The sequence below is a fragment of the Hyaena hyaena genome, unplaced genomic scaffold, assembly GCF_003009895.1.
Source record: "Hyaena hyaena isolate Hyena2069 unplaced genomic scaffold, ASM300989v1 scaffold_40, whole genome shotgun sequence".
Taxonomy (NCBI): Eukaryota; Metazoa; Chordata; class Mammalia; order Carnivora; family Hyaenidae; genus Hyaena; species Hyaena hyaena.
Genome location: NW_024080672.1, coordinates 3,405,023 through 3,429,402, shown reverse-complemented (window position 1 = coordinate 3,429,402; position 24,380 = coordinate 3,405,023). Strand labels below are relative to the sequence as shown.

The following is a 24,380-nucleotide window of genomic DNA, read 5'->3' as shown; positions in this document are numbered from 1 at the left end:
TTAGAAAGATATGAATTCTTTTTTAAAAAATTTTAAATGTTTTATTTATTTCTGAGAGAGAGAGAGAGAGAGCGAGAGAGCGAGAGAGAGGCAGCGTGAGCAGGGGAGGGTCAGAGCGAGAGGGAAATACAGAATCTGAAGACAGGCTCCAGGCTCTGAGCTAGCTGTCAGCACAGAGCCCAACGCGGGGCTCGAACCCACGAACCGTGAGATCATGACCTGAGCCGAAGTCAGACGCTTAGCTGACTGAGCCACCCAGGCGCCCCAGAAAGAGATGAATTCTTAAATTTAGTTAAAACTTACAAATAAAATATTTTCTGGCTTTTTTAAAATGAGAAACTCAAGCTTCCACCAACCTAAATTAAAAAAAAATTTTAATGTTTATTTAGTTTTGAGAGAGACACAGAGTGGGCAACTGGGGGAGGGACATAGAGAGAGAGAGAGGGAGGGAGACACAGAATCCAAAGCAGTCTCCAGGCTCTGAGTGGTCAGTACAGGGCCTGATGCAGGGCTTGAACTTAGCAACCAGAAGATCATGACCTGAGCTGAAGTTGGATGCTTAACTGACTGAGACACCCAGGCACCCCACCACAAACCTAAATTTTAATAATCAGATTTTTGGGTTGAAGTGATTAAATATAATTTCTCATCTGGTGTCTTTTTCTATTTTGACAATCTCTTCAAATTCATGAAAGCCATCACAGGCTTGCACATACAAATTTGTGACTAAGAAAGAATTAGAAGCATATTTACAATGATTCAAAATTTGTAATAGTTGAAATGACTTTTTAAGTCTGACATTCTTTTGGACAAATATAATATTCAAGTTTTATGTAACAATGTGAATGTATTTTAAATCTAAACAGTTCATATCAAGTATGTAAAAATCATGATGAAGCTGTAATTTTCAAGGTCCATGAATGGGAATGTGTGAAAGCACTTTGTGAATGGGAAATGTTGGAACATAATGTGTTGTGTGTGGCTCAGGTAGGCTGGATGTTACTAAGATGGTATATCAACTGCACAGGGACAGAAGTTTCTGGTACAAGTGAGGGCTGAAATTGAGGGTAATCCACCAGAGTTGTCCTGCCAGGAGCCCGTATTTGACTTCCTTTACTCTCAACCCCTAATGACCACACTGTGCAATCTCTTCCTTGAACACCTGTTATAAAAACATCTTCGGCAGGCCCCCGACCTCTTGTGCTTGTGCACCACAACAGACCCTACAGCAGGGCTCCAGTGTGCACCTCCGTGGCCAAGCTCACCCTGTTGTGAGCAAGTGCCAGATGCTCACCACCTGATAGGAACACGGAGTGTCATTGGATGCCACTCTTCTCAGGTCACAATGTTTTCTGGAAGGCTCCATTATCCTAGCCAGAGGCCACCAGCCAGAAAAGCCTTGCTATACCAAGAAATGGCCACATCTGTTTTATGTGGCCTAACTGTAACCCATTGGCCTTATGGGCCATAGCACATTAGTTGGCAAGCTTGGGTCTAAACAAGCACGATGATGCTGGTTCCCACTGTTGTAGCCTCTTTTGAAGCTAAGCGTGGCCAGATGACCTAATACTGGCCAGTGAAACACAATTGGGTTGGCCGCGGGGTAGGGGTAGTTCTGGGATAGTTTTTGTTTTCCAGATTAAAAAAATACCAGGGAATGTGCCTGGCATTGATCCTTCTGCCTCCTTTCTTCCTTGATCGGAGATGTGCTCTAGAGGTTCAGCGACTGTCTTGTGATCAGGAGGTGAGAGGCATGAGGGGGAGGCCAACACGGCTGTACAGCTGGTGCTGACATCATGTCATTTCCAGATGAGTGCCAAGAGCCCTATCTCTAGATTTCCTATTATGTAAGAAAGATAAACCCCTATTTGTTACAGCCCCTGGAAGTCAAGTTGTCTGTTATTTTCAGTCAAAAGTATTACTTACACATTTTATTATGTACCTTAGGACATCCAAGAAATGAAAGATGTTAGAGTTCTTTATCCATTCATCAAAGTATTTAAAACTATTCCAATTCAGGGCGCCTGGGTGGCTCAGCTGGTTAAGCATCTGACTTTGGCTCAGGTCATGATCTCATGTTTTGTGAGTTCAAGTCCTGCACGGGGCTCTCTTCCATCAGCACAGAGCCCGCTTCAGATCCTCTGCCTCCTTCTCTCTCTGCCCCTTCCTTGCTCCTCTCACTCTTTCTCAAAAATAAACATTAAAAAATCAAAATCAAACAGTTCCATTTCTAGGCAAGTATAATGCTAACTCTGTGAACATTCCTTAAGAAGAAAAAGAGTGTGGCTACTTTCAGTATATGTGGTTTGTAGGTCCGTATCTAGGGAGCTACCTTTAATGCATATTCATGCGTGTGGAATGAGAATGAGCTACATGTACTTGCACTGACATTACATCTCCTTTCCTCTATCAGTATGGCAGACACTCAAAAGGCTGAAGAAGCTCTTCTAGTGGTTTCTCATGGTAGCTCTGGGAATAGAGCATTAATTAGACCTTTGTTGCTTCTAAGAATCCCTCCTAAACTAGCTTAAGCAAAAGGAGAGATTTATCAAATGGACCTTGGACTATCTTAGGATAAAAATATGTTGTGAGGAGGCTCGTGTTGCAGTGAGCCATTAAGAACTATCCCAATAGGAAATGACCATTTCCAGAGTTCTTTCCGCTTCTTACTTCTGTTTCCACTGTCTTGCGCTTTATTTCTCTTTCTTGCTATAGACTGAGTTCCCTTACCTGGTAGAAACCTGGATCTTGGCAGTCCTAAGTTTTTCAACTTTTTGTTTCCAAGCTATGAGAGTGATTCTATCTATCTATCTATCTATCTATCTATCTATCTACCTACCTACCTACCTACCTATCTATAGAGAGAGAGAGAGTCTGACTCTCTAGGCCCCCATCCCAGGATCTAGTTGCTGGGGCTCCTATTCCATTGAGAGTTAGAGGCAGAGTATTAGACTAAGAAGCAATGGCCAGAGGCTTGGACCTTGGAATCTCTTGGAGGAGCTAGATGATGGAGCGGGGAAAGGGAAATTTCCAGAGAAAGGTATGTTAGTGGTATTAGGCTGAGTTCTGTAGATAGGCACCATGGAAATAATTCCCACTTCACTCCATGTGTGATTATACTGACAAAGGAGACAAGTGAGGAACAGAAATCTGTGTTTGTTTAAGATCATATAGGAAATCAATGGGCAATTTGGTATTAAAATGAAGAACTATTAATTCTTACTCCAGTTTATATTTTTTAAAGGTCTTGTTCTAGTCTTCTTGGTAGCAGTTGTTATTGTTTTCTTGGAGGCTTATTGATAAAAACTGCCTTGTCACAAAGGCTTCTTTAGTTCTTACAGTACCTGGAGGGAGTTTTAAGACCAGAATGTTTCTTAACCTCACTCTGGAGACATTAGGCTGACATCCTTACAAACACAAACACACCGGAATCAGCTATTGAGATTGTAAAAAATATGTATAGCAATGACCTTTCTTGGAAAGTGTAACTTTAATCAGTCAGTTAAAGCAAGAGCATGGGAAATCATGGTAAACATGACAAACTAAAATACTTCTTACTCCTTTTTTTTAATGTTTCTTTTTGAGAGAGAGAGACAGAATGTGAGCAGGGGAGGGTAGAGAGATGGAGATACAGAATCCAAAGCAGGCTCCAGGCTCTGAGCTGTCAGCACAGAGCCCGACATGGGGATCAAACTCATGAACCACGAGACCATGACCTCAGCCAAAGTCTGACCCTTAACTGACTGAGCCATGCAGGCGCCCCTTTCTCACTCTTTTTGATGGTTAATTTTTTGTTATTTTGGATATTATGGCTTATACACTGAGCCATAATATCCAGGAAATTTCTTAGCTTTGTAAAATTATTTTTACCTAATCTTTGATGAATATTCTATTTGCTTCCATTCCAAGCTCTCAATAAAACAATACCTCATCAACCATTCATTTGTTCAATATACATTTGTTAACATTTATTCTATGGCCAGCTTTGCATTAATCTCACTGTACTTTTTTCTCTTTGTATGTCTTAAGGGTAAATGACTACATTTCTACAGATTTTTTTAAAAATAACTACTTCCCTTTAGAAATCGTCTTCTCCTCACTTCCTTTTTGGAAATCCAGTTCTGTCCCTAGAAGTAAGAGCTTTCAATACGTGTAGCCCTGCTTCCGTAGATGTGGTTGATTATACTAGGATTAAATGCCTGAGCCCATATGGTCAATCAGATTCTCTCTCCTGGGAAATTGGAATAGAAAGATGGAGACTGAGTTGATGTTGCGTGCTTGACCTAGAAGACCAAAGATCTGCCGGAGGCTGAGGCTGTCATTTTGGAGCAGAAATGATGGGCCCACACAGAAACAATTAAGTGAGTATACAAACCAGTTTGCAGAGACAGAGAGAGAAAGGGAGAGAAAGACAGAAGCAGAATCAGGGATGATATGGCCCAAGAGACAGACAAGCCTGACAGATTAGTTATTTAATGACTTTCCAGAGTTGTTGGGATAGTTGCTACAGTACTGGTACCGGGAAGGACTCGGCGAGCTATCTCTTGCATCCTTATAAGAAAGCCACCTTCACTCAAGCCTCTTGAACAGAGTCTCTCTTTCTTTAAGCAGATTCACTCTAAGATTGATCAATGTCAGCAAGTCAATTTAAGTAGAGAGTGCTCATTTAAGAAAATGTAAATGTGCTAATAGTAGATCATGGGCTTATCCATGTAATACAATACAATCAATCCTAGATACTTAGAATAATTTTCTTGCTGTAAGATTAGTAAGGAGTTAGAAATGTGTCATGAAAACAGGTTCTTCCTTTTTAACTCATTTAAAACAAACATGTGTGCAGATCTCTTTCTGAGAAATGGCAAGTGACTTATAAGGGACCTTTTATAGCCCATCGGGTCTATGTGGATTTATGGAAGATGACTGACAATTGCTGTGATTCATCCTCCCTGTTGGTACCGAGATATGTGATATAAGCAAAGACACAGTACCTGACAACCTATAACAGGAAGCTTAGTGGTTACTGAAAGATTCATGACTTAATTTTCAGGTTTAAATACAACCATTTTCAATAGTATTATGTTTTCAGATGTAATAATTTATCCATCCTTTCAGCCATTTTGAAAAACCATCTGTAGTCACCAAAAAGGAGGACTTCTACAGTATGAGTCTAAACCCAGATTCTGTTTTTTTAAAATCAGTATTATGTTTCTCTTTTGTGGCTTCATGTTCATGCTTGTTTTGATCAAATCAGCATCACTGCCAGGAGAACAGATCTCACAAAGTGTCGTATTTTCAATTGCTTTAAAAAGGGGGCTCGTCATGCTCCAGAGTTTTATGATCTCATAGTGAAGATACTTAGGTTCCAAACCACAAGGCAGGTTGTTTTGATAAAGCACTGTTTTTGTTGGATAAAAAAATATGTAAGACAAAATTAAAACGTGATCCGGCAACCAACCCATAACCCACCACGAGAGCAAGTATAAGGTAAAAGGCAGTTATGGAGCTCCAGAGACGGAGGCATGAAACAGCATGCAGATCAGAGCTGTCTATCTTCAAAGTATAAATGTGGGATCCTAACAATTTTTTTTTAACCAAAAGTAATGGCTTTGAAATTGCAAATGAGGGTGGGATGGGCATTAGAAAGACTCTCTTGGGAACTATGAGTGTAGTGAGTGGTCTAAATGTAAATGTAACAGATGGGATTACCATTAGAACAGCAATCATCTTCCCCACCCAAATTGTTGTTTCTGTCCCAATTTCAAATATCCTGTCAGGCTCTGTGGCAGATGACACATCCGGGTACTTGGTTAAAAAAAATTTTTTTTTTAATGTTCATTTATTTCGGAGAGAGAGAGATAGACAGAGCGCCAGAAGGGGAGGGGCAGCGAGAGAGGGAGACACAGAATTCAAAGGAGGCTCCAGGCTCTGAGCCATCAGCACAGAGCCCGATGTGGGGTGCAAACCCATGAACCGTGAGATCAGGACCTGAGCCAAAGTCGGAGGCTCAGCCGACTGAGCCACCCAAGTGCCCCCAGGTACTTGATTTTAAAATATGACTGCTGTGGCCACAGGACCAGGTGGTTGGGTTGAAGTGTTCTGAGATGAAGAAGAAGGCAGAAAGGAAACAGAAGATTAGCCACTCCATAGATGTTTATTGTCTGCCCAGTGTGTACGACTGCTCTAGATGTTAGGTCACAAAGGTGAATAAAACAGAAAGTGCCCTTGCACTCGTGGGGCTTATATTCTACTTGGAAGAGACAGACAATAAAAAACTACATAAAACTTACCAACATCTGTCAGATATTGGTAAATGGTATAGAAATTGGTGAAGGCAGGAGAGAATGAAGAGTTAGGGTGACATAATTTCATAGAGGATGGTCGGGAAAGGCTTACTTAGTAGGGAAGCAGATGAGGCTGTGATGCTGACATTTGGGAGAAAATACTCCGCATAGAGGGAATGAACAGCGAGTGAAGACTCTCAGGTGGACGGCTTAAGCGATGTTTGAGGAACTTCAAAGTTATCAGTGGAGCTGGAGAGGTATGAGGGGAAAGGAAAATGGCAGAAGATGAGATCAGGGAATTAATGAGGGGGCAGGTCATGGAGGGCATTTACCGAACTTAGTAGCAAGGAATCTGGCTTTTGCTTTGAATGAGGGAAGAAGTCCTGATAGGATTTTGAGCAGTGGAGGGACACGGTCTGACTTCCATTTTCAAATTTTTGCTCTGGCTGCCATTTAGGAGAGTATTGCAGTAATCCAGGTAAGAGTTGCTGGTTATTTGGATAGGGCTGTAATGGTAAAGTCGGTGATACACGATGGTTGGATTCTGGCATGCCAATGGATAAGACATTGAATGAGAAAGAGGAGAGTGACTAAAAAAATAATGAAAGAAGTGCAGGGAAGGAAGGTAGAAGGGAAGGAAGGGGGGTTGGTAACTGGAAGGGTGCACATCTCAAGGGGCTAGGACTGTCCTTAGGACTTCTCTGGCAGCCAAGCAGCAAACTCTAGGATTTGATTGCCTGAGTGGCCAGCATCCCCTTCTTGGTTCCTAGAAGTCTTGAACGTGAATATATGCTGGCCATATTGCTTGATTATTCAAATCTGTTGACCCCAATGAGATGTTTCGTTGTGTGGCCAACTACCATGAATGTGTTAGACCGGTGGCCTCGGCTGGGAAGTTGGATGGAAGAGGCAGTGAAAGTGTGGTCGTGGTCTGAGAAGGAGACAAATCTCACCTCCTTTTGTCCCTAGATAATCGCCACTCCGAAAGAGTAAGCCTTGATTTATGAGGCATGAATGAGACCACGTGCAGAATAGATACTGTTGTCCCCAAACCCGAATTTCATCATACAAAAGTTACATGTATTATTTGCATTTGAGTGCTTTATTATATTGGAATTGCAGTGATATTATTAACATTTGTACAAATGCACAAAATCTTGTCTCTTCTTGCTCCAAAGAGATGTAAAAATCTGACCTAGTTGAACAGTCTTAATGAACTCATTGTCCATTGATAACAATAAATGTGTTCACAATGCAACAAAAAGCTTAACATAAAATTGAACATATTAAATGCTGCAGCAAGTATTTACACATATGTACCCCCAATTTTCTTTCTCCTTCCAGTAAGGAAGGTGGTTGCTTTACAAATAGACAGACAAACATAAATGCTTTGCTGTTTACAATTACAAACAACCCCCCACCCCTAGTCCAGAACTTAAAGTGACAGCACCTTTTTTTTTGGGACTTCCTTAGTTAGCACTTTGCATAGCGCTAAACTTTTCTTTTTAAGTTTTATTTTTGGACAATATCTATGTTCCAATTGTCCTAGAAAATTGTGTTTGAACGGAGTCATCTTTTCCAGGCCTTTTCAGAAGATCCCAAACCCTATGTCCTCTCCAGGGAGAACATTTCAAGCTTATCATTTCTCGAAGACAAAACTCAAAGGCAGAACTCTCTCCATGAGGCAGGTGTGATTTAGCAGAAGGTAGAAGAAAGGGTGAGTAGGTCTTCTCTTCTACCAGCTGGCTGGTTAGGAAGGAACGGTTCCTTCTCTGAAATGCCCTTCCCTGCAGCACTGCTGATACCTTCCATGATCTCCTGTCTGTGATATTGGCATTCAAAGGAGCCAATTAGAATCTAATGAGCTTATTGTGCCTAAGATTTTAATGATATACTTAAAGCTAATTTATTAAGGTTCCACATTCTCAGTCCTGAGGTTAAAATGATTCTGTTTTTTTAAAAAAAAAATCCTAGAAAGTTCTATAATATGAAACTTAATGTAAGAAATCCTAAATCTCTTGAGAAGCACTTTCTACATCCTGGCTTCTAATGAGCTAGATATGGTAAGTTGGTTGAAATATAATAGCTGATCATGACTGATTCCCCTCTGATGATAAGCTTGGAAAGGTATCAGAGTCTGCCACTTAAGAATATCAATCTTTTAACAAATGCTGGCAATTTGGCCTTAACCCCCCCCCCAACTTGTGGTAAATAGTTTTCTTTTTTTAAAAAATAGACAATTTATAAGGAAAAAAATATATAAACACTCTTTAAGCAATTTGGCTATAAGCATTACATCACTGAAAAACTCCACAAGAAATAGTAAAATATTTTGAGTGGACGTACACTTTTTCGTTTTCACAACACGATGAGCTAGGGTTTTCTGTGTTTTTTTTTTTTTTTTTTTTTTTTACTTCTTTGTTTTGGTATTGAATTTTACTTGTACGTTTATTGCTTCAGTGTCTTCTTGTCCTTTCTGAGATTATCATTGTAAAATAGAGGTGCTGTCCCTAATTACGTCACAAGGCAACATTGTATTTTTGAAATCTAGGAATGACACAGACAGGGCCACTATTATTTCAGCAGCCTCAGGGAGACAATCGCTGGGACAACAGTCCACGGGCACCACGATGCACAAAAGAGTAAGTCTCCTGGCTCATTCAGGACACTTTGGTTTGGAGGATGAGATAGAAAATTCTTAAGTGTAGCTTAGCTGCTGCCTCACATCTGTTGCATAATATAACATTTTTTTTAAAACATGCTATGAATAAAGGGTTAAAGAATATAAACTGGCTCTTCTCCTTGGTTTTCCTGTAGCAGGCTTCCCCTAGGCTGACATGAGGAACGGGTCTTTGCTAGGATACTACGCAAATGTACCTGGTGCAAATATTCTGTAAAGTATTTTAAAGGGTGCAGCTCAGAGCCTTAGGAGGAGGGGGAGGGGGGGTGCTGGAAAGTGGGGAGCAGAGGCAAGTTTGAGGACTCGGAGGGGGTCTGAGAACACGAGAAACAGGGATCAGAAAAAGCTAAAGTGCAATTTTAAAATATAAATTATCTTAAAAGCAGAAGAGAGACTCTAAATTGCTACTGCTCGCATAGGCACAGTTTTATTCAAATTTAAATGGGTTGTTTCCTTTTCCTTCTCAGATATACTGCATAATGGAACTTGAATGGCTTAAAGCTAGGGCACATTGTTTGGGAAAGGACAAAAAGAGCACAAAGGAAGCTGAATAGTGCAAGGCATTCTAGGAAATTGGGGTGGGGCTGAGAGAAGCAGAGATGAAGTTGTTTTTACGCTTATATAAGAAAGTTATTCCAGTTACTGTTACTGATTCCCTTTAGCTGAACTCTGCTTCCTACAGGAAAGAGCTTACTTTAAAAATTAAGAAAAAAAAAGCAATAAATGTTTAAAAAACTGTTCAGAACATAGACTAAAAAAATAACTCACAGAGCAATAAAAATCCTTGAAATTTCTATGCACAGAGATCTAAGCGAAACATTTCCACCAAATGATGGAGAGTAGCCATTGAAACCCTGAAAAATGAAGATATACATAATTAGAGTAGTTTATTATGAACTAACACTTTAAAAACAAGTAGATCCTACGGAAGAATACTGTTCAAATGGAATGTTTTAAAATAACATTTATTAATAAATATCTTATAAAATTCTAAATTAATAGATTCCTGTTCAAATTTTGCTTTGGTCCTTGAATTCCACTGTATACACGCATACATACATATATATTTTCTTAGATGGTTTTTATTAACCAGAAAGAAGCACATTCTATCCTAACTGGATGGCTAGTTTGAGAGCAGTTACTGATGCTTAAAACTCGCCAGCCAAAGGCTGGTCTTTCACCGCAGCTGGTTTCAGATTTTAATGGCAAACTCAACTAACGCACTAAAGTTTACTTAACGGGCAACAAAAACCACCTGCACATTCACTGTTGATGCCCCTCTATTGAGAACATGTGCTGCATTTGATTCCTTTGACGGGATAGGCTCCAATGGGCATTTGCTCTGAGTAAGTCACCCTGATTGGAACAGTTCATGCGGGATGCCACACAAACTGGTCTCCCACAGGCCGCGTTAAATACGGGGACTCCCACACACTAACATGGAGGGAGGAGAGAGATGAGTGGGCGTATTAAAGGTGGTATTAAAGGTATTAAAATGAGTATGTTCATCCATGGCAAGGGTTTCCCTATGCCTGCCCTGGCATCGTATGTTGGGAAATGTCTTCAGAAGGAACACTTAAGATGTGGATGCCTCGATTTAGGGTCACCTGGTGGCATTTCTAGCCCCTATCTAAGTTGTCATGTCCCATTACATAAGGCAGGGGAAGCGCCATAGAAATTTCCAGGTAGGCTGGCAGTGACTTCAAGCGCAGATGCTGCCAACAAAAAACAAAACAAAAAACCACACATGAATGAGGAGAGGCAGTGTTACAGGACCCTTCCCTGCTCAGCCTGGGTGCTCTGAAGGTCATTGCAATGGATGTGCGGAGATATGGGTGGATGATCTGGTGATCGAGTGGGAGAGGAGGATGGGGCAGCAAACAGATGTTTTCCCACATTGGCAAAAAATGTAGGACAAGGAGAGATTTTTCAGGCAGACTGATTTATTCTATGGTCTGGTGAAGGCTGAACCTTCTGGTGAAGTACTTATATTGATAAGCTGAGCGTTGTTGGATTTGACCAACGAGCCTTTCTGTTCAGGGTTTCAAGAAGCCTTGACAACTAGCTGGCATCTTCCATTTACTGTATTTCCACACTGCTAATGAACATACCTAAAGGCCCTGGGTATAACAAGAAGACAGTTTATTCTAATTATACGTTGAGGCCCGTTTGCTAACGTGTGTGTGGTTGGTTTGCCTGCTTAGCATAAAAAACAGACATAATTGAGCTCTATATAATGCACATCAGTCAAACTGTCAAGTTGCTGAATTAAGAAAACTCAGGCAAGTTCTTCACTACAGAGGCTTTCAGTTTAACAACTAAATATTCAATCAAGAGGTGGAACAGAAGTAAAGTAAACCATAATTTTAGTGACAGCCCACTCCCTGGACATTCTGATATTACCAGCGGATTTTTAAAAAATCCACTTCATTAAGTGCTATGCATGCAGTAAAGAAAAAAAAAAATATTGTTTACTTAAAGCAAGAAATAAAATAAAAATAAAACAAAAACATTTTTTTAAATCCAAGCAAACATTTCAATGAGCTTTTTTCCCTTTTCTCTTTCTTTCTTTCTTTCTTTCTTTCTTTCTTTCTTTCTTTCTTTCTTTCTTTCCTCTCTTTCTCTCTTTCTTTCTTTCTTTTTTTTTTAGAGAGACACATAGATGGTCCTAGAAAGGAGTTTCGAAAAAATTTAATTTCGGAATAGAGATATATCTTAAATATTTCTTAGGAAAACAGGTTCAGCCATTCCGCTGTTACTGCAGGGAATCAAAACAAAACTATGAATTCAGTATTTAAAATACTTAAAAAAAGATATGTTTGTCTAAAATATAATAGAAAATCCTTTTAATTTGTATTTCTTTTTTTCTCTTTTCTTTCTTTTTAAATTTTTAAAAAAATTTTTTGTTTTTTTTTTGTATGTGTGTTTTTTGTTTTGCTTTTGTTTTGATTTTTAGGCCATATATCCAGTCATGAGTTTTGCCAGACTCTCAAAACTTTCTTTTGAAAGCACTGCATACATGAAAAAAAACAAAAGTTGATAAATCCTGATTCAAAAACTAAGTTTTTAGATACAACTGAAACTAATTATAAAAATCATGCTTCACAGCCCTCATATTTTCTTTTTTCTCCAAAATAGATTCTTACGCTACAGGGAGAGATAAACACATATACACACACCCAAACACATATCTTTCCCTTTTTTGAACTCATAAAAGCTACACCTTTTATAAAATACTATTATTTTAAATCCCATGAACACACACAGGCATGTGCGCGCACATGTGCGCGCGCACACCCACACACACTCACGTTAGGACGTCAAGCATTCAAATGGAGATGAAACACCAGCACCTTTCTAGACTGCTAGAGAGAAACATTAGCCTGTTACTTGTGAGATGTGATATTAACACATTAGCACAGTAGAATGGCTTGTTTCAAGGAGGCGCAACCATGGTTTGGGACGATCTGCTTTTTATAATGGGCAAGCTGATGAAAGTTGTTGAAAATATAGATCAGAATTATTCAGAAGACTAAAGTAGCCATATCCACCGGATTCTTGCAGCAGCCAAAAAAGGCTTTGGCTGTCCGGGAGGAGGGGGTGCTGAAAGCACCCCTAGGGAAACATCAGGTTTTCTTTCTCTCTTTGTTCCTCCAGTAGAACATCTACTTTCACCCACCAGAATTGCAAAGCCAGTTCCATAGGCTTAAGAAAAAAAAAATTAATAAATCTTAGTCTATTAGCAGCTGATGATTGACCCATGTAATCTGTGTAGTGAATAGAGCCCTTCTGAATTATTATATAGTATATGGATTTTCAGCCTCATAGACAGGCCATATAAAACCAGTTGTAATTCGAGGGTGTGATGTTATAGCCCACATCACAATGTGGACCTTCACAATCAAGGCTTACAGGCTCCCTTCCCTGGTGTCTCCACAGCTGGCATTCAACAGTGTTTCACCTATGGCTAAGCCACCTTTTATTTGCTCTGATTATTAAAAACATTAAATCAGGCACATTAAAATGTACATCTCCTGCTTCCCGTTTTATAAAAAGCAAGAGATGAATGAACTCCAGCTGTGGGTCACAGGCAAGAGAAGCAATGGCTAGATCCGTATTTCTGAGATTTACTTGTTTTTTTTTTTTCCCTTTAAGCATTATTTTCTTCTTTACCTGCAATGCTAAAGGCGGAAAAATAAAACAGAAGAAAGTAAAACTGAAGAGTATACAGGGGGCCCCGGAAAAGGTGGAAATGGAGAGGAAGAATGGAGAAAACTGGAGGGTATTTCAAGGAGGGGGACCTAGAGGAGGAGGGGAGGTGACGAGATGTTTGGTGGTTTTATTTGGACATCAACGGATCTCATCTTTAAAAAAACAAACAAACATATATATATATATATATATATATATATATATATATATAGTAAGAGGAAAACAAATATGGAAAAGGCTCTGTATTTATCTGGAATTCTGGTGACATCACAGCACAAACTCAACATATGTTACAACGTCATCAGACTCACCACCCAGTTACCTTGCATCCGTTTACGTGACCTCTGGTATGCCTCATTTTGGCTAAAAGCTGCGGTTTAACAAGATTCAATGTCTCAGGCAAAGGGTTGGACCGGTAAGAACGAAACCATATCTATATACAGAAAGAGTTCAGTTTATAAACAAGTGAACTGGTACCAGAAAATTGGAGAAAAGCACCAAAGCATTTCCCAAGCTGATAGGTTAATTAATTGCATAACTCCCTTTTTTTCTTATAGAACTAAGTATAAAAGACAACATTTCCATAATAACTATAAAAATGAAAGCCAGTCTCTGAAGGGCTGAGGAGTCTTCCAGGTCTGATTTAATTCTAAAAATGCCCTTAAAAGAAAGGACGCATGATATGCGACAGCTCTTCTTGGAGGCAAGGTCTGACCAAGCGGTGGATTTTAAAGGATGGGATTCAGGTCTGTTCTGTGAGTGGTGAGCTGACTGAGGGTGGAGCTTCCCACCACCTCGCTCACTGCTGAGGAAGTGGTGATGGTGTTATGCTGGATGACCTGCTGCTGAGAGCAAGCTGGGACAGGGCTGGCGGGAGGACTGCTCTCCGGACCTAGGAAAAAGCACACACACGCACACACCAATATATCTCTTCTCGGGTGCCCCTGTGGCCTAACTCGGGAAAACACTGCTAGATGTTTACCAGAAATGGAAGAGTTCCACACATTTTCTCCTGGCCGTTAATTTCAAAAGTTTACTTTCAACTGTAGTCACCAGCTATGCCTTCCCACTTTAGCGCTACAAGCAAAGCCATGCTTTCTATACCAGCAAAATGATCTCACAGGTTCGAGCCTTGGTGTGTGAACGTCCCCATTTTTGTACTTTCAAATAGCCATCCATACATCAAATGTGGAAAAATACTCACATGTGGTGGGAGAATCTGTGTTGCTCAATCTAAAAAATTATTTGAAAATAAATTGACCTTCAGCCATGAATCCTTGCTCCTCCCGCCACCCCCCACTCAACTGGCATTAAACTTCTTGACATTCCAGATGCAGAAACTGGGGTCTAGAGAAAGGGGTCCACTCTACTTATTGGAAAACTGAGACAAGGCCATTCACTTTTCAGCCCAGCAGCTTATATACCTTAAGGACTTGGATATGATCCACCCAATGCCTGTACCCCAGTCCCTGGATTTCTCTGGAACACTGCTAGCCCATGGGTAGGTGGACTCCAGCAAGTGATTTTTCTACTGGCTGCAGAACTGGAATTCAGTACGATTTTACAATGTGAAATGCCAGGATAAAGTCCAACCAGAAATTATTGGGAGGAGGTGGGCATGGTGATGGGTAGGGGTCAGAAAAGAGGGATGCCCCTGGTGCAACAGTCTGGCAGCCACTGTAGAATTCTAGTAGGATTTCTGCCGGGGTGTGCAAATTACATTTTACTTTTGCTCTTTCAATAAAATCCAGTGCAAAAATTAGTGGCAAAAAAATAAATTGGACACTGAGAAAAGAAAAAAAAAGTCAATGACTTACTTAGATACCCTTGTGATTCTTTCTGCATGGCTGTTATCGGACAGTCTTTATGTGTTAACAACAACTGCTTCAGCTGGGCCACCTCATTTTTCAACATGGACACTTCATTCTGGAGAGAGACACATCAAAGTCGCGTTGGAAAGACCAGAGAATACAAGTCTCCACGCATTTTCAACAGCGATATTGGCAAACTTTTCTGTTATGTCTGAATGACACGGAGGATGATATCTAATGGGATTCACCTGAAAATGTGTACCTTGCCTTTAATGTGGCCCTCATGTTTATTGGGGACTTTCTGAAAAGACCGGACTTTTAACTCAAGAGCTGAATCCTATTCAAAGGCCAGAGCATCCCCTTTAGGTGACCAACTCTGGAGCCAGGCTACGTGGGTGGGAATCTCCATTCCCACCTGGGTGACCCTAGGCAGGAAACATAAGTCAGCTGAGCTTCAGCAACCCCTCCATAGTTGGGGATAAAAACAGTATAAACTTCTTTGAGTTGTTGTGAGGATTAAATGAGGTAATAGATGTAAAACACTCCGAATATTGCCCAGCACACACTTAGCGATCATTGAATTTAGCGAATCTTGGTGTTCATAATAATCATCTTCATACTGTCCAGTAAGCTCAGGTTGACACTCAGTATGAGGAGAGAGTGAGTGTGATACATGCATTAGGAAGAACTGAGTAGCAGAATTAGTGGCTTCACATTGAAGTGTCCTCAGAATAAGTCAACTCATCTACCATCAGATTTCCCAAAAGAATTTCTGAACGGGCTGTGGAACAGCAGAGCACAATCCATGCTTAGCAGAAGGCATGGAAGCTCTTGGAACAAATTGTTGATACTCTACTGGTGGGGTGAAGTCAGCCCAGGAAGGCAAGGGGCAATGAAGTTTGGGGCATGATTAAATTAACGTGATTGGTTCATTAACTAGTTTGTCTAATTTCAGTCTATAAACTCTTTCTGCCATTAATATCAGGGTGTTACAGATTGCGTGTGTGCACCCACGCGTGTTTCTTTTCACTTAGATCAGTGCCTCAAGTCTCCACTTGGTGTAGTAATTCACATAGACAGATTCATAGCTTTGTAGAATAATATGCTTGGCACCACTGTCTACAAACGTAGATGCAGAATAGATGGTTGATTCTAAGGTGCTTCCACTTGATAATAGTTAAATTGTAAACATAGCACTATCTCAAATAAGCCATTTTATAGTTGTGATAAATAATACACTCTCCCTGGCTAATGTTCATTTGTGGCTGCCAGGCATTGTACTCCACATGTGGGAGACCAAAAAAAAAAAAAAAAAAAGTGCACAGAAAAGGGTGTTCTAACATTGCTGTCATTAGGTTGTATCTACACTTTCAATATGAACTTGGCTTTTCAGGCATGTATTTATCACCTAAAAAAGTAAGTTTGGGAGTCTAGAAGTTAATTTAAAGAAGTTTTTTTGAACCGTGATTTAAAGAATACCTCCCATTTCCAAATTCATTTGCAAAATACATTATAAGTAATCAAATGTTGAGTAACGTAAGTAACAAAATAGTAAGAATCTCAACTACAAAAGCTTTTCTCTTTCTTCTCCCAATTTTACAAAATAAAAAAGCCTGAGAAGTTAGCATTAATGGTGAATAAATCACTTAATTGCTCTGGAAAATTGCTCTTAAATCTGAAAACATTCAGGAGGGTAAATTGCATCTCCCACCTCAGAAGAAATGTGATTGGTAAGGGGCCCAGTCAAAGCCCTTGAAAATTCTGTGACCCTTGTGAAAAGTGACCCTTGTCAATTCTGGAGTCTGTGGGATAACTTTATTTATAGGACACTTTATTTTAGCCTTAAGTAGTAATTCTTTCCTATTTTATGCCCACTTAAATTCAGACAGCCTTCCTTGCTTTTTCCAGATTCCCCTTGCTTAAAATAACATGTGTAAGAGAAAGTTACCTTTAGACGATAAATAGAAGGCAACCCCTGGTTAAAAAACAAACAAACAAACCAAAATGAAAAAAGAAGAAAAATAAAACTAAGGTGTGTGTGTGTGTGTGTGTGTGTGTGTGTGTTTGGTCTCAAAATGAAATGTCATATTATTTGCCTTTGGATTATAGACATAGCACTTTTCTAGAATCACAACTGCTAAGACACTTGAACCCTAAGGAGAAGCTCTCAGCTACAGTTAATGCAGACAATCGTTCTTAGAAAATGGAGTCAAGCTCCAACTGGTAGTAAATCCTGCCACACTTTTCTTCTGTGACTGAGGAAACAACAAATAAGTAAAGTATTTAAAACAAAATGAAGCAAGATTCTCTTGCTTTCTTAGACTTCTAGAAGAAAAAAAAAAAACCATCTGGTGGCCATCTTGGAGAGGTTGACTTTAGCCTCTGCTTCTTCCCCAGCTATGTCCTGCTCAGTCCCACCTTTTCTAGGCAGGGTTCGCTCTCCCAGGCACAAAGTGTTCATTACCCCTTCCTTAAAAAAACACTTTGAATTCCGTTCTTTGGGTTTCTACAATCACAAGGAGCTAATTGCCTACAATACTTGGCACGCCCCAAATCGTTTCACAATAAACCTTTTGCTTCCATGAGAGGCCACAATAAAATAGCACCAATCACCACTATGAACAGTGTATGTGGTGTCTTAGCCTGTAACCAAAGCTTGATACAAACTAGATAACTTGAGTGGCACTCTTTGTCTATGAATAGCAAAGCACTTCATCAGTAGACTAATGCATCTTACATATAGAAACTGAGACCCTGGGAGGTGGAGGGTCTGTAAAAATGTAGGAACCTGAAGACTGCCATGATAACTGATCATCCTTTAAAGATATATGTGAATGATCATGTATTTCTTAATGTGTTAGTAATTGTTATTTAGATATGTTATGGTTGGAAAACGAATGCCAATTAATATTCTCCGTAAAGAAGAACAGTCAGCCTCTTGTTTAGATCAGACACATACAATTATGATGCTGATAACGGCAAAATCAAAGTCTAGTGGCCACGGAAGCACTAGAAATTCGTGGACCAGCCTCCAGCATGAAAAAGAACTCTCAACACGGATTTCAGAATGATAGGGTTTGGCCTCCCAAATTGCCACACCAATGTATGGCAAAACAAGATGGGTGGATTAGTTCTCTAGTTTCCTCCAGCAAAATGCTTGTTTATTCTTTGAATGTTTCTGCTTTCCCTTCTATTGAGAAAGCTAATTACCTAATAATCTAATGAAGGACTCGATCCTGATATTTTTTATTCATTAGTTAATTACTTCGGTATTGGTATTGGTATTTGGTATTCCCAAAGACGTTTATATTTCAAGTCTCATATTCCCCGGGGGAGACAGTTCTAGCACCTTCTATGTTTCCAAATCTTATCAGGGCAGATTCCAAAGCTATATCTACAGTTTTAGTGCAAAACTTCATGTCCCCGTCTGTGTCTCTATTGTTGAGAGAATCTGCAGAGCCTTCATCAGACTCCATAGGAAGCCTCTGGATTAAGAAAGGTTGAAAATCACTGCCCTCGAGAAAGCAGAGTGGACCGTGTGCTGTGCTCACACACAATCATCTTATAGTCTCCATGTAGACTGATAGAAGGAATGCTAGACTATATTTTAAATAAAAGTCTTTTTCAAGGGAACATAAGTAGAATCCCCTTGAATTCGTTTTGGAAGAGAACCACCAGAGAGCAAATGATTCAAAACGCATGAAGGAAATAAAATGTCGCCTGCAGCTCTAGTAAGGAAATAAAAACCAGGCCTTCCAGAGGCATTTTCTTACTCTGAATTACCTTGTTTTGTGAATTGAGGCAAATCACCAATTTTTTTTTACTCCCCTGTGTGGGTTATAAAAATCGTTCTAGGTCTTCTTATAAAAGTACTTTGCTAAAGCAAAGCATTACTAATCAGTATCGATTCTCCTGCTGAAATCATTCCTTCATTTGAACTGAGTTTGGGTTTGCTACTACTCTAAAGCAGTGAGACGTTTAGATAGGGACTGGAAGAGGCTAGGGACTCCAAGTAGCCCCTAATAGCTACATTTGCCATTTTGGGCTTTGAGGATGTCATTTTGTTAATGTGATAAACCCAGAATGCTTTCTGGTGCAAGCGGTAGTCTGTGCCAAAAAAAATAATGATCAATGATCAAAATAGGCCCTACAGTGTAGCCTCTCCCCACTTCCTTTTTTTTTTTTTTTTTTTTTGGGGGTAGATTAGGGTTGAGACCAGGTTTGTTTCATTCTAAAACAAAGAACTTTCGATTTGTAAGGCAACAGTTCCCATCTGGCCCATTCTCTTGCCAAGTCCCAAACCTGGGCTCATGTGTCTAAAATTTCAGCAGCGACTGAGGCCATGTGTCTTTGCACCAAAAAAAGAAAACAATTATTTCCATGGGTGACCAGATGATTTCTATATTATCTACTGCACATAAACTATCCACTGAACACCACTTCAGTAGTTGATGAATTCAGACCTGATCTAAGCCACTCTGTTGGAGAAAAGAATGGGGATTCCTTTCATTTCAGAATTTTCTACCATAAAAGCTCCCAGAGCAGTGGGTTACGTCAAGGGAAGACTTGTTTGGGTCCTCATCGTACCATTTGCTGACTGTGACTTATGGGAAGATTCCTCCTGTTTCTTTCTCTCTAAAATGTCAGCTCGGGTAGTTTCTACTATTTCCCTCCATTCCTAAACCTGTGTTGACCTCTTGGGTACAAATTTGTTGTGAGACAAGGAAATGAAGTCTGGGAGTTTGATTTTGTTTTTGTACGTCTGATTTTTTCCAATCTGAAACTCTGCAGCCCAGCTAGAAGGTTCTATGCTGGAAAACAACTCAAAAGTGGCAGCCGGCCATCCAAGACCTTGGATATTCCGTTTGGCTGGAGTTTGTTTGCTTAGCACCTTCCATTTCTGTTTACTTAAAATTTGGCTCACTGGACCAGCCTCAAGAGAGACACCTTTTTCTCTTGACAAAGGTCCAGTAAGACGGAAAGGGTCATTCAAAGGTAGCAGAATCTGCATATCCTCTCCAGCATCACAAGGCGTGATACTAACTGCTCTGCATGACAGAAAACACGGCATGGCTGTGGTTTCCCTCCCTTGGAAGCAAAACAGTGGTTGGAAAACACCGATAATTTAGTTTTTTTTCAGAGACTGTCCCTTCCTTGGGCGCTGATTCAACAACCAGAAATATTGGTGCCAGTTGATGAGCCCAAACCAAACTTTTTTCCTGGTTTTTGGAGGCTAGAATGCTAGGATCTTTTTGTCTTTAGCCATGTATGGTTGTACATGTAATGGATTAGGGTCTCGTAGAGGGTAAATTTTACCTTACATGCTTTGTAAAAGCAGTAGTAATATATAGGCATATGCCAAGTGATGAACATATCTGACTGCAAAGCTAAAGCAGCATCTTCACTTTTCTTGGATCTCTGCTATGATCTCTCTCTCTGTTTCAAGCTCCAGCACCCCAACCAGCATGCCAAAGTAATTCTGCAAGGGCTCTTTTTGGTTAAAACTGATTTAAACATTTGTTGGCATCATTATGTGCCAGCTGGCTGTTCATGGCTCCTTCATCTAAGGTGGTGGTTCTCAAACCTTGGGTGATTTTGCCCCCACGGGATATTTGACAACGCGTGGAGACTTTTTGGTTGTCATACCTTGGGGGTGAGGTAGGGGATGTTGCTCATATTTAGTGGGTAGAGGTCAAGGGTATTGCTAAATATCTACTAGGAATAGGGTACAACAAAGAACGACCAAGTCCTGAATCCAACAGTGCCGAGACTGAGGACTCATGCCCGACTTCACGGTCCTCTTGCAAACCTCAGAACCGGTAGCAAATTCCATGGATTCCCACACCTCAGTCATTGCAGAGCTGTAATATTTGCCAGGTCCGCATGCACCAGAATTTTTATTTACTCAACATGTTTGTACAAATTAACTCCTTATTTAATAATTTAGCCTCATCCTTACTAAGAGTATCTGTGCAATTGAAGGTTTGATGTTCTAATTACATTTTTTCACTACACATAAAAACAAAAACATGATTACTATGGATGTTAAAAGTGCTTATCCATCTTCTACCTAAAAGCTTTTCGAAACATACCACTGTGGCTGTTGGATTATAGAACTACGGACTTTCAAGTTGGTGTCACTTGTGAGGTGTTAAGAGTCCAGCCATCCCACTGTGGTTTGACTCCCTTCAATCACATCCTTGCCAGGTGGTCAGGCTGCCAGTTCTTGGACACTCCAGAGATGGGGAACTCGTTCATTTATTCAACAAGCAGATATTGAGAGCGGACACGCAGGAGCTCACCATGTTAGCTTGCCACTGTACTAGAAATGGGGGGGGTAGAAGTAGGGGGAGGGGTAATAAGGTAAGACACCAGGCCCCCCACCTCATGCACGTGCAGCTATAAAGCCACTGGGGAGAATTATGACTGTGTTTCCCCCGTATCTGATGTATACGTTTCCCATTTTCCTTCTCATGTCTATCACAAAAAGGATGATAAATTTAGAGGAAAAGGTGAGCATACATATGCAGTCCACGCATAACCCAAACTGTCTTGATAACATTTTCAATTTATACATTGGATGCCCCAAGGTCATTTGCATTTAATGCCTTGAATATGCAAAAGCTTTGGAGGTTTGGCAGCCTTATTGTTGGTTTCTAAGGATGCACAGAGAACCAGGTGGGAGAAGGTGAAAGTTACCTATAACTGTTAAGGTACAGGCCCTCCCCATTTGAAGCAATCTTTTCCTCCTTCCCTCTACTCTTCAGCCACTCTTTGTGCTCCTAAAAGCACCGGGCTGCAATCCACAAGTCTCCCTGCTGTCCTGTCATTTGTTTGTCACCTAATCTCCTAGGCTGCTCTCTCTTGCCTTTGGTGGACAGGGCATTCCTTTTTGTGTGGACACAGATACCCTGAATGCATCATTTGCACCGCAGGAAGTCTGCTGAAGACGCCCTGGCCACCAGAGTTTCCTCCCCTTCTCTCAAACACTCCCGGAAGTGGGCTTGTTAGAAAATGTCCCCAGTTGAGCCACCCATGAAAAGCAAAAGTCCGGGGCGCCTGGGAGGCTCAGTCGGTTAAGCTGACTCATGACTTGGGCTCAGGTGATGATCTCATGGTTTGTGGGTTCGAGCCCCGCGTTGGGCTCTGTGCTGACAGCTAGCTCAGAGCCTGGAGCCTGTTTCAGATTCTGTGTCTCCCTCTCTCTCTGACCCTCCCCTGCTCATGCTGTCTCTCTCTCAGAAGTAAATAAAACATTAAACAAAAAAACATTTAAAAAAGAAAAGCAAAAGTCCTGTAAGATTCAAATCGTGTCGAGTTTGAAAATGAGCTGGGAACATGCCTTTTTCTGTAAAGCAAAATAACATCCATAAGCATTCCTTTCCTCCACCAAACAAAATCATAGATAATCTAGTGTCACTCAAAGCAACTCCCTCACTGGTGAATATAAAGAACTGACTTATAGTTGATGAGTTATTATGTGCTAGGCATGAGGAAAACTGCATTGAAGACATTAGCTCACTTATTACTCTCATTGACTCCATGTGGTGATTCTTCCCATTTTATAGATGAGGAAACTCAGGGCCAGAGAGGTTAAACACAGCTACTTGCTGAACAAGAGTGTGACCCTCCGTCTGACCAAAGCCTGTGCTCGTAGCTCTGTGACTCAGTTGGGTAGGTTCTCTCTCCTCAGAGCTTGATTTAAAACTGAATGGTTATTGGGGCGCCTGGGTGGCTCAGTCGGTTAAATATCTGACTCTTGATTTCAGCTCAGGTCATGATCTCGGGGTTTGTGAGTTCAAGCCCCGCATCAGGTTCTGCGCTGATGACACACAGCCTGCTTAGGATTCTCTCTCCCCTTCTGTCTGCCCCTCCTCTGCTTGTGCTCTGTCTCTCTAAAAAATAAAGTTTTAAAAAAAATTTTAAGAAACATCACTGCAGAAAACCCAACTAAATGGTTACTTTGTTTTGTAACGTGTCTCAGAATTAAGAAAGCTCGAGGAGGAAGCCTGCAGTCTTCTCTGCGAGCTAAGGTGCGGTATTACTGCTTAGGTCAACAAGTGCCTGACGGGACAGGAAATGCCAACTGTACACAGGGCCTTTGAGTCCTGAGGAAAGAGACAGTGGCCTGCACCTGAAGCTGCATGTTTGTCTGGGTGAGTTCTTCTGCTTTCTTTTCCAGTGACATCACCCAGACCTTCCTCTTCTGTCTGCAGCGGGTGGCAGCGGCCCGGTTCCGTTCCAGAAATTTCCTCCGCCTCTCGTCAGGATCCTCATCCACCACCCTTCGCCGGCGCCCCCCTGTGGGCTGGGGCGGCTGTATTGTCTGGGTTGGCTGCATCTGTTGTGTCGCTGGTGAAACCTGCCGGGCCAGGAGACGGAGGGGGTGACGGGGAAAGAGAAGGAACACAGTGGGTGAGAGAAGAAACCCAAGCTGGTGTTGAAATACAAAGCACCGAGCGTCGACCGCTTTAGCGAGCATATTGCACTTCTTTTCTGAGAACGAAGTAAACAGTGAAATCACGCTTGTGAAAAGAAAAAACACTGCAGAACTATCTTCTGTCATATTTTGGCAGGCCATAGAAACGACTTGGGAGAGAGAGTCAAATAGATTTTTTCCCCTGATAGGCATTTGGCTGAATCATGGCAGGGGAAACACTTTTTTTTTTTTTTTTTTTTTTTGGTCTCCTTCAGATGTTAAGCCTGTCTCATTTAAGGTGCATTTTAAAGGAGTAAAATGCCACTGCAGGGCTACAGGTGACAACAGAGATGACGGTTATCGTCACCATATCGATGGGTCTTTCGTACCATCTGCAGAGAACTCCTTCTGGGCAGGCTGGGAGCGCCTTTCATTCTCCTGGTGTTAAAATCATGTCCCTAGGACACATCTTTGGGATATCACCACCACTGCGCCTCCGATTGAAAGAGCACTGTGGATCCCAGAAAGCAGATGAAACCCCATTTTCACCATTTCAGAGTTCTTAATGCAAAGGCCTCGCTGGACCGGCAAACCCCAGATAGGCCTACTTGTTCCCTGGAGCTCGGCCTCAGACAGGCTTTTCCAGGTGCCCTGAGGAGCGCTGAGTGCTAAATACACCCTGTCTGTGCAACAGGCAGAGAAGGCTGAGAATCACATATACTTGCATTGTAGGGAAACCCTGGGAGCACTTTATAAAACACTTTTACTCTACTTATGGATTCCTGCTGAGATCTGCATGGGGCTCTGCAGAATCTACAGTTTTGGAGACTCCTGTCCCTACAGCTTTATTTCCCTTCATGAGGCAGACACACAGCACGGAGGGAAATTTCCACGACGGAGCCTCTATACCTCTGGACACCTAATGCTTTCCCTAATGCACTACACTCCTTCCCCAACTTCGTTCTCTGAAAAGGGTG

At 41.1% G+C, this 24,380-nt stretch overlaps 1 protein-coding gene across 3 annotated transcripts in view; it reads right to left on the bottom strand.

The window, feature by feature from the left end:
* Positions 1 to 13,400: 13,400 nt before the first annotated feature.
* The window catches only part of CREB5 (cAMP responsive element binding protein 5), a 400,955-nt gene continuing 389,975 nt past the window's right edge, over positions 13,401 to 24,380 (bottom strand). For all 3 annotated transcript variants that reach the window (XM_039229907.1, XM_039229908.1, XM_039229910.1), the window contains 3 exons: positions 23,119 to 23,346; positions 14,991 to 15,099; positions 13,401 to 14,065 (listed from right to left, as the gene is read on the bottom strand). In XM_039229907.1, the coding sequence (XP_039085838.1) occupies positions 13,902 to 14,065; positions 14,991 to 15,099; positions 23,119 to 23,346 (501 nt within the window). In that variant the 3' untranslated portion in view covers positions 13,401 to 13,901. The remainder of the gene's footprint in view (positions 14,066 to 14,990; positions 15,100 to 23,118; positions 23,347 to 24,380) is intronic.